General features: G+C 61.1%; 1 protein-coding gene across 2 annotated transcripts; it reads right to left on the bottom strand.

Annotated features, from left to right (window-relative positions):
* TMEM150B (transmembrane protein 150B) lies at nucleotides 1-8,095 on the bottom strand. 2 transcript variants are annotated; one of them, XM_079800301.1, is made up of 8 exons: nucleotides 7,706-8,095; nucleotides 7,279-7,390; nucleotides 6,807-6,884; nucleotides 6,542-6,601; nucleotides 6,392-6,459; nucleotides 5,570-5,697; nucleotides 3,960-4,143; nucleotides 1-1,081 (listed from the first exon to the last, which is right to left on the bottom strand). In XM_079800301.1, exons 1-8 carry the CDS (start codon nucleotides 7,908-7,910, stop codon nucleotides 789-791), a joined length of 1,128 nt encoding a protein of 375 aa, XP_079656427.1. In that variant the 5' UTR covers nucleotides 7,911-8,095; the 3' UTR covers nucleotides 1-788. The 2 variants fall into 2 exon arrangements, with proteins under 2 accessions (XP_079656427.1, XP_079656428.1); XM_079800302.1 differs by having other exon boundaries at nucleotides 2-1,081; nucleotides 7,279-7,842.

Genomic DNA, 8,095 nt, shown 5'->3' on the forward strand with positions numbered 1-8,095 from the left:
TTCTATTTTATTTATTGATTAATTTATTATTTTATTTATTGATCAACCTCTCTGCGGGGTGGGGTGGGGGAGGGACGGGGGCTGGTTGGGGTGGCTTCGCAGATCCGGACGGACAGGACCATCTGTCCTTGTGTCATCCCCAACTCCCCCCTCCTGGGCCCCCCTCCCCCGGCCCTCCCCCTCCCCCACGACCTTCTGTACGGATTTGCTCTCCGGAAGGAATTCTGGTTTCCCCTGATCCTGCCTGCGTCCCTGTCTCTGATTCCGCCGGCGGCAAAAAAAAAAAAAAATTAATAACAACAACAATAAATAGCCTTGATCAGGGACGGCTGGCCGCGGCCTCTCGGTTCCTGGGCGGCCCGATGGCAGGGGCGGGGCCGCAGGGCCGGGCGGGAGGGCAGGACGGTGCCAGCTCAGCGGCGGTTCGGAGCCCAGCCCCACGTGGGCACCGCCAGGGCCCCGGCCGGGCAGTGATGGCACGTTCTCTTCCGTCGTTGGCAATCCTCACCCGGGGATACTTCTCCATGGCTTTTACGTAGAGTGGAAGGGCGGGCGGGGAGAGCGCAACATCGATGTGAGAGAGACACATCCACCAGTCGCCTCTCACCCTCGCCCAGCTGGGGCCAGGCCAGGCATCCATCCTGCCGCCCTGGTTCGCGGTCTCCGAGGTGCGCGGTCTCGATCGGAATCAAACCACCAGCAACCCTCGGGTGCGTGGGCCGGCGCTCTAACCATTGAGCAACACCGGCCAGCGCCCGGCAAGTCCTTTAAGGTCCATCCGCAACGGTTCATCCCTGCAGGTTCGTCCCCAGCGATGCGTCTCGGGGGGCACGGAGGGGCCCGGGCTCGGTCTCTGTCCCGGCGGGAGGCCCGGCCAGGGTCAGAGCGCCTGGGGTCTGCAGGGAGATGGGGGAGGCGGGCTGCAGGCTGAGGCTGGGCCCCGGCCGGAGGCACAGGGTGCAGCCCTCCAGGCCGGAGAAGTCCACGGCCAGCAGGCCGAAGAGCGTGAAGAGCAGCATGGCCACGGCCCACTCGCAGACGGCCGCCGCGGACCGCCGCCGGCTGGTGTGCAGGACGACCACTGGAGCCAGGGTCAAGGGCAGCCGCCGCGAGAAGGGTCCTGGAGCCCCCAGACCGGGCGGGCGAGGCCGCGCCACCCTCCTCCGTGGGCCCCACACACTCGCCGAGGGGTGCCCTCCAGTCCTGCCTGCGTCTCACACTGTTTCCCAGGGATCTTCCCGGCGGGTCCCTTCTGTTCGAAGGGCGCTCTCAATGTTCTGGAACGAGGGCCTTAGCTCCCGTCAGCCTCCCTGAGCCCACGAAGGCTCCACCGTCCCCCACTCGACCAGCCAGACAACCAGCCACATTGCTGCCACCTCCACATATGCAGTTTCCTAAGGGTACACCCCATCCTGGCTCCAGTGGCTCAGTGGTTGAGCGTGGGCCTATGAACCAGGAGGTCAGGGTTCGATTCCCGGTCAGGGCACATGCACGGGTTGCGGGCTCGATCCCCCGTGTGGGGCGTGCAGGAGGTGGCCAGTGATTCTCATCATTGATGTTTCTCTCTCTCTCCCTCTCTTACTTTTTTCTAAAAAATATATTTTGATTGCTTTCAGAGAGGAAGGGAGAGGGAGAGAGAGAGAGAGAAACATCAATGATAAGAATAATTGATTGGCTGCCTCCTGCATGCCTCCTACTGGGGATCCAGCCCACAACCCAGGCGTGTGCCCTTGACTGGAATCGAACCCAGGACCCCTTAGTTCATAGGCCGATGCTCTATCCACTGAGCCAAACCAGCTAGGGCTTCCTTCCTTTCTGAAATCAATAAAAATAAATTAAAAAAAAAAGATACACCTTGCTCCTCCCCTGCTCACAAGCTTTCCATGGCTCCCTATTGCCCCAAGGCAGAAGCCCAGACCTCTAACCCCTCACCTTAGCACCGGAGACCACCTGGGGCCCTGCCAGGAGCCTCCTCGCCCCCCCTGCCCCTCTGCATGTCCACACCTGCTGTGTCCACGAACCCCCCAGCACTGCCCTAGCTGGTGTGGGTCAGTGGATAGTGTTGGACTGTGGACTAAAGGGTCCTGGATTCGATTCCAGTCAAGGGCACATGCCCGGGTTGTAGGCTTAATCCCCAGTGGGAGGCGTGCAGGCAGCCAATCAATGATTCTCTCTCATTGTTGATGTCTCTATCTGTCTCTCTCCCTTCCTCTCTGAAATAATATCTACACTAATAAAAGAGAAACATGCAAATTGACCACACTTCCGTGACACCCACCAGCCAATCAGGAGTGAGCATGCAAATTAACCCAACAAAGCTGGTGGGTTGGTTTGCATACACAGACGCGAAGCGGCCGGGCAGGGCAGATGCCTGCTATGGGGGGGTGGGGAGCGGAGGGAGCTACAGGAGCGGCGCTCTGGCCCTAGCGGAGAAGACTGAAGGCTCTGGCTGCAGCGAAGACAGAAGGCGCCTGCCAGAGCGAAGGCCTAGGTCCCGGGTGCCGGAGGAAAACCGGTGCCGGCAGCCAGGGGAAGGCGGCCTATTGCACAAATCTTTGTGCAACAGGCCTCTAGTGTATATATATATGTGTGTGTATATATGTGTGTGTGTGTGTGTATTTAAAGAACATGCAAGCTCTGAGAGCCATCTTTGCAGATGTCCCGCCCTTAGCTCACTCAGCTGGCCATTGTACGGTCCGTCCTGCTCCCTGCAGCTAAGGGGACGTCTGAGCCTCACAGAATGAGGATCCTGCCACCAAACTCGTCCTCAGCTGAGTGGGGCCTCTAGCAGGGGCTGGCTGGACCTCATCACGGACAGGGCCCAGCGGGGAGAGCGGCTGGTTGGCAGCTGGAGCAGCCCTTTCCCACCTCTCCATGCAAACCAGGCTGCAGCTCCAGAAAACGGACGGATCCGCTTCCTGCAGCCGGCACAGGGCCTCAGCTGTGGCCCTCCGGCTCGGAGATGCCTGCGCCCTCTCGGCCTCCCTCCCATCATCCTCCCCACAGGGGCCCGCAGGCCCAGTCTGCGCCCACCTCTCTCAGAGCTCTGCCTGGCAGTGATAACCATCAGTATGATAAAAACAACAACTCCATCTTCCGGACAAGGAAACGGAGGCTCAGAGAGTGATTTGACTCAGCCAGAGGCCTGCTGGGCTGGGTTCCGGGGTGACTCAGAAGTGAGTTGGAATCGAGGTGCCACTCAGTGGCGTGTTGGTAAATGTTTGACAACCAGCTCTGACTTGCAGCAGCTGCCACTTCCTGTGGTGTAAAGACTCCCACCACCGCCATTCCCAGTGACTAACATGACATCACCCCAACTAACATGACATCACCCCGACTAACATGACATCACCCAACTAACATGACATCACCCGACTAACATGACATCACCCCAACTAACATGACATCACCCCAACTAACATGACATCACCCCGTGTGGAGCTGAGAAGAGATCCACTCAGTGCCCTTGAGCGTCCGCACGAGGGGCCTGAAGCCCAGCACTGGCTCCACCATGAACTACAGGCCGGGTCTTGGCCAAGAGACTCCTCCTGTCTGAACCTCAGTTTCCAGTCGTAGCCAGCATGCTGCCCGGCACAGAGCGGGTACCCCGAATGACCGGCTTAGCATCCTCCCAATATCAACTGGTCGCTCACTATGCGCCAGGCACCGATCTCAGCACCTCACATGTATCGTCTTCATTCCTTACAACCCCGGGGTGGGCTCTGCATTTGATAGATGAGGAAACCGAGGCCGTAAGAAGCTAAAAACCAGCGGAGCCTCCCCCGGCTAATACGTGGACAAGGTGGGATTGCAACCCAGGCAGCGTGCGCCCCCCCCACCCCCGTGGGCACTCTCTGAGGACTGTCCTATAACGGGGCGGAGAAACGAGGGAGCATCCACACTAGCACACAGCAGACCCCCCAATGAAGAGCCACCCCAAGCCCCGCCCTCAAGGATACTGGTCACCAAGAGGACGGTGCAGAGGCTGCAGAGGAGCAGGCGGAGCGGCCGGATCCACCGGGCCCCGGGCTGGGGCAGGCTCTTCATCCTCCAGGAGAGAAAGAGCTGCAGCCAGAAGTAGACGTGGCCGACGAAGAGGGCCAAGAAGGCCCCCGTCAGGTGCGTGGCCAGCTGGTTCTTCTGCTGGAAGGAGGAGGAGCGGGGAGAGGTGAGGGGAGGACCTGTGCAGAGGCCAGGCCCACGAGGCAGGGAGGGCCCTGACCAACCCCATGCACAGTGATTGACAACTGCCACGCCCAATGATGGGGTCACTGAGTCCATGCATTGGCTATCCTCAGCTCCGGGAGGCGAGCATTTAAACCTGACCTTCAGCGCTGGGCCTCAGTCCCTAAGACAGTGCCTGGCACGTAGCAGAGGCTCCTAGATGTTGGTGCAATAAATCTTTTCTTCTCACCCGGGGTGTGGGAGAGTAGGTGTTGCCGCCAAGGGGATAAAAATTGTTTTTTTGGCCCTGGCCGGTTGCCTTCAGTGGATAGAGCATTGGCCTGCGAACTGAAGGGTTCCGGGTTCAATTCCGGCCAAGGGCACATGCCTGGGTTGCAGGCTTGATCCCCAGTAGGGGGCGTGCAGGAGGCAGCCAATCAATGATTCTCATCATTGATATTTCTATCTCTCCTTCTCCCTTCCTCTCTGAAATCAATAAAGAAATACGGTTTTGGTTTTTTTTTTAATTGGCTTTTGGACTTAACTGGTTTGGCTCAGTGGATAGAGCATCAGCCTGCGGACTGAAGGGTCCTGGGTTCGATTCCGGCCAAGGGCACATGCCTGGGTTGCAGGCTCGATCCCCAGTAGGGGGCGTGCAGGAGGCAGCTGATCCATGATTCTCTCTCACCACTGATGTTTCTATCTCTCCCTCCCCCTTCCTCTCTGAAAATCAATTTAAAATTTTTTTAAAGCGCGAGAGAATGCGTGAATGAATGGATGTGCAGATATGATGGGGGGTATTTGCTGACACGCTGGAGGGAGCCTGCGGTCTGACACCCTGTGGCTGGAAGCAGATATTGTAAAATGACATGATAACACTAAATAAATCAGCGGCATTTCTCCTATCACGTGTGCACTCGTTTATTCTGCAAAGATCTACGGAGCTCCGTGGTTAGGAACGTGCGTTCTAGAGGCTATGAATCTGGGTTCCTATCCAACCACCGCAGCCCAGGGGATGAAAAAAACCTCCCCGTGGGATCTGGCCGAGAACGACAGCCTGGAGCAAACTCCGCCAACGTGGCAAACATCAACAATGAGTGACGATCAGTCATTTCATCCCCGACGGGGTGGGGGATGACAGGGAATCACCCCAACCTCCCAGGGTGCAACGGAATAACTAGAAAGCGCCTCCCACGCGGCGCTCCATTCAGACAGCGTTAAGGAGTCCCCCCGCAGGCCCACGGCCCGAGAACCACAAAGAAATACATGTCCCAGGAGGCTAAGCGGGGCCGAGCCCCCCCTCCAAAGAAGGACTCGGCCGCCCCGGAGGATGCTGGGAGTTGTAGTCCCAGACTGTGGCTGGCCGGACCCCTAGGCTGGGCTCCAGGAGCCGACTCGGACTCACCTGGAAATTGCCCACCACGGAGGTGCCGAAGGCACAGAGGAGCCCCGACCAGAGGATCAGCTGGTTAAACCACTTCCCGACGCCCCAGTCCCGGAACTGGTGGTAACGGAGAATGCAGATCCAGGCGGCTGGGAGGAAAGGGAAGTGGGAAGGCAGTGTGGCCCCGGGGAGGCTGGGGGTACAGGGGTCGGGGGCAAATCCCCCACTTAGGGGAGGAGGGGTGGGGCCTGGGCTCCTGGGTCTGAGGGAGGAGGGGCTGGGGGCCTGGATCCCAGGGCCTGAGGGAGGAGGCTGGGGTCAGGACTCCTGGGTCTGAGGGAGGAGGGGCTGGGGGCCTGGGCTCCTGGGTCTGAGGGAGGAGGGCTGGGGGCCTGGCCTCCTGAGTCTGAGGGAGGAGGGCTGGGGTCTGGACTCCTGGGTCTGAGGGAGGAGGTTGGGGGCCTGGGCTCCTGGGTCTGAGGGAGGAGGGGCTGGGGGCCTGGACTCCTGGGTCTGAGGGAGGAGGTTGGGGGCCTGGGCTCCTGGGTCTGAGGGAGGAGGGGCTGGGGGCCTGGACTCCTGGGCCTGAGGGAGGAGGGGCTGGGGGCCTGGGCTCCTGGGTCTGAAGGAGGAGGGCTGGGGGCCTGGGCTCCTGGGTCTGAGGGAGGAGGGGCTGGGGGCCTGGACTCCTGGGTCTGAGGGAGGAGGGGCTGGGGGCCTGGGCTCCTGGGTCTGAAGGAGGAGGGGCTGGGGGTGTAGCCTGCAGGGTGTGATGGGGAGGCGCTGGGGTCACCCTGGCTGAGAGGCGCAGCTCCGGGGCGAAGGGCCGGGACAGTTAGTTACCCATCGCAGCTCCCATGTTGAGCAGCTGGCTGAAGATGCAGCTCTGGGGCGGGTACGATCCGCAGAGACTGGGGAAGATAGGGATCACCTGTGGCTCCGTAGGGCCGGACCCCCTTTCCGCCCTCTCGCTCCTCCAAGCGCCCCATCTACCTGATATAGGGGACGCCTTCCGTCAGGTTCACAGTCTTGTTGGACACGGCGATCGCGAAACTGCAGGAGGGGGAGACATCAGATGAGCGCAGCTTCCCAGACAACCTTTCCTCTGTTACCCAGAAACCGGACTGCCTCCTCCCTCAGACCCGGGAGCCCAGGCCCCCAGCCCTCCTCCCTCAGACCCGGGAGCCCAGGCCCCCAGCCCCTCCTCCCTCAGACCCTCCTCCCTCAGACCAGGCATCATCCTGCCCAGATCACTCACACGGTCCAGATGCTGGTGGTAGCCCAGAGGGCCAGGAAGGCAGGCAGCAGGGACAGGTAGCCCCACATGCCGGGGCCTCTGCAGGGGAAGAGAGGGCGGCTAAGGAACCCCGCTTTCTGTGTGTGTGTGTGTGTGTGTGTGTGTGTGTGTGTGTGTGTCTGTCTGTGTGTGTGTGTGTGTGTGTGTGTGTGTGTGTGAGGAGGGTTCAAGTCTATCAGATCCTGGCTGCCTGCCTCTGAGACCCCATTGGCTGGATGGGCGGATGGGGTGGGGGGTCACCCCGGGAGGTGGGGTGTGGTCGGGTCAGGTGAGCCAGCTCTCAGCCTGGGGCGTGTCCCCTGCCGCTCAGATGCCCTTTCACCTTTACCTTGAGGTGTCTCCCAGCTGCCCTCCCCTCACCCACCTTCAGGGTCTCACCACGGCCCGCCGCGGGCTCCCCCCGCCCCACCTCCCTCCCCTCCGCGAGGCTCACCTGCTGGGCTCCAGCCCTCGTCCTGGGACCCGGGCCACTGGGGCCACTGGGCGGTGTGAGCGGCTCCGAGAGGAAATGCTGGGGACGGGGGTGGGGCTTGGACCTTCCGCGGCTTTCAAAGAAAAGCAAAGTCCGACCTGAGTGTAGGGACCAGAGTCTGGCTGCCACTTTGGAGGGGCCTCACCCCCAAACGGCCACTTCCGGCTCAGAGCCAGGCAGCTCCTGGGCATCAGGAGGCCCCCAACTTCCTTCCTCCCACTTTATAGGTTCAGCACGCCAACCCCCAGCCCTATCCTCCGAGGACCCGCCAATCAGAGCCTCCAGCTCTCTCTTCCTCCGGGGTGTGTGTGTGTGTGTGGAGACCCAGAAATCCAGGCCCTCCTGGGGCAAATGCGTTCCTTCCTCTCCCGGGGGTCCCCACTCTGACCTTCTAGGGGACCCAGCCTCCAGGCCCCAGGTCCCTGTCCTTTCCGAGGGCACTTCTGTGGGCAGGCCGCTGGCCCTGGCCCGGTGACCCCGCCTCCTCCCAGCTGCTGACCCCGCTCCCTGCCCTCCCTTCCTCCCGGAGGTCCCCTTCCCCAGCAGGCCGGGCATGGGGGGAGGGAGGGAGACCTCGGTGATGACATCTCCATCCGACAGCCTTCCCAGAAATCAGCTGCCTCCTCCACCTCTTCTCTCCCGCAGGCAGCCCGCACGTTCCCGCTTCTTTCTAACCTCCTAATGCTTGGGGGTTTGGGCCTTAGCCTCCACCCGCTGCCCCAGGACCCAGGAGTCCTGGCCCCCAGCCTCCTCCCTCAGACCCAGGAGTCCAGGCCCC

This window comes from Cnephaeus nilssonii (assembly GCF_951640355.1).
Source record: "Cnephaeus nilssonii genome assembly, chromosome: 20".
Classification (NCBI taxonomy): domain Eukaryota; kingdom Metazoa; phylum Chordata; class Mammalia; order Chiroptera; family Vespertilionidae; genus Cnephaeus; species Cnephaeus nilssonii.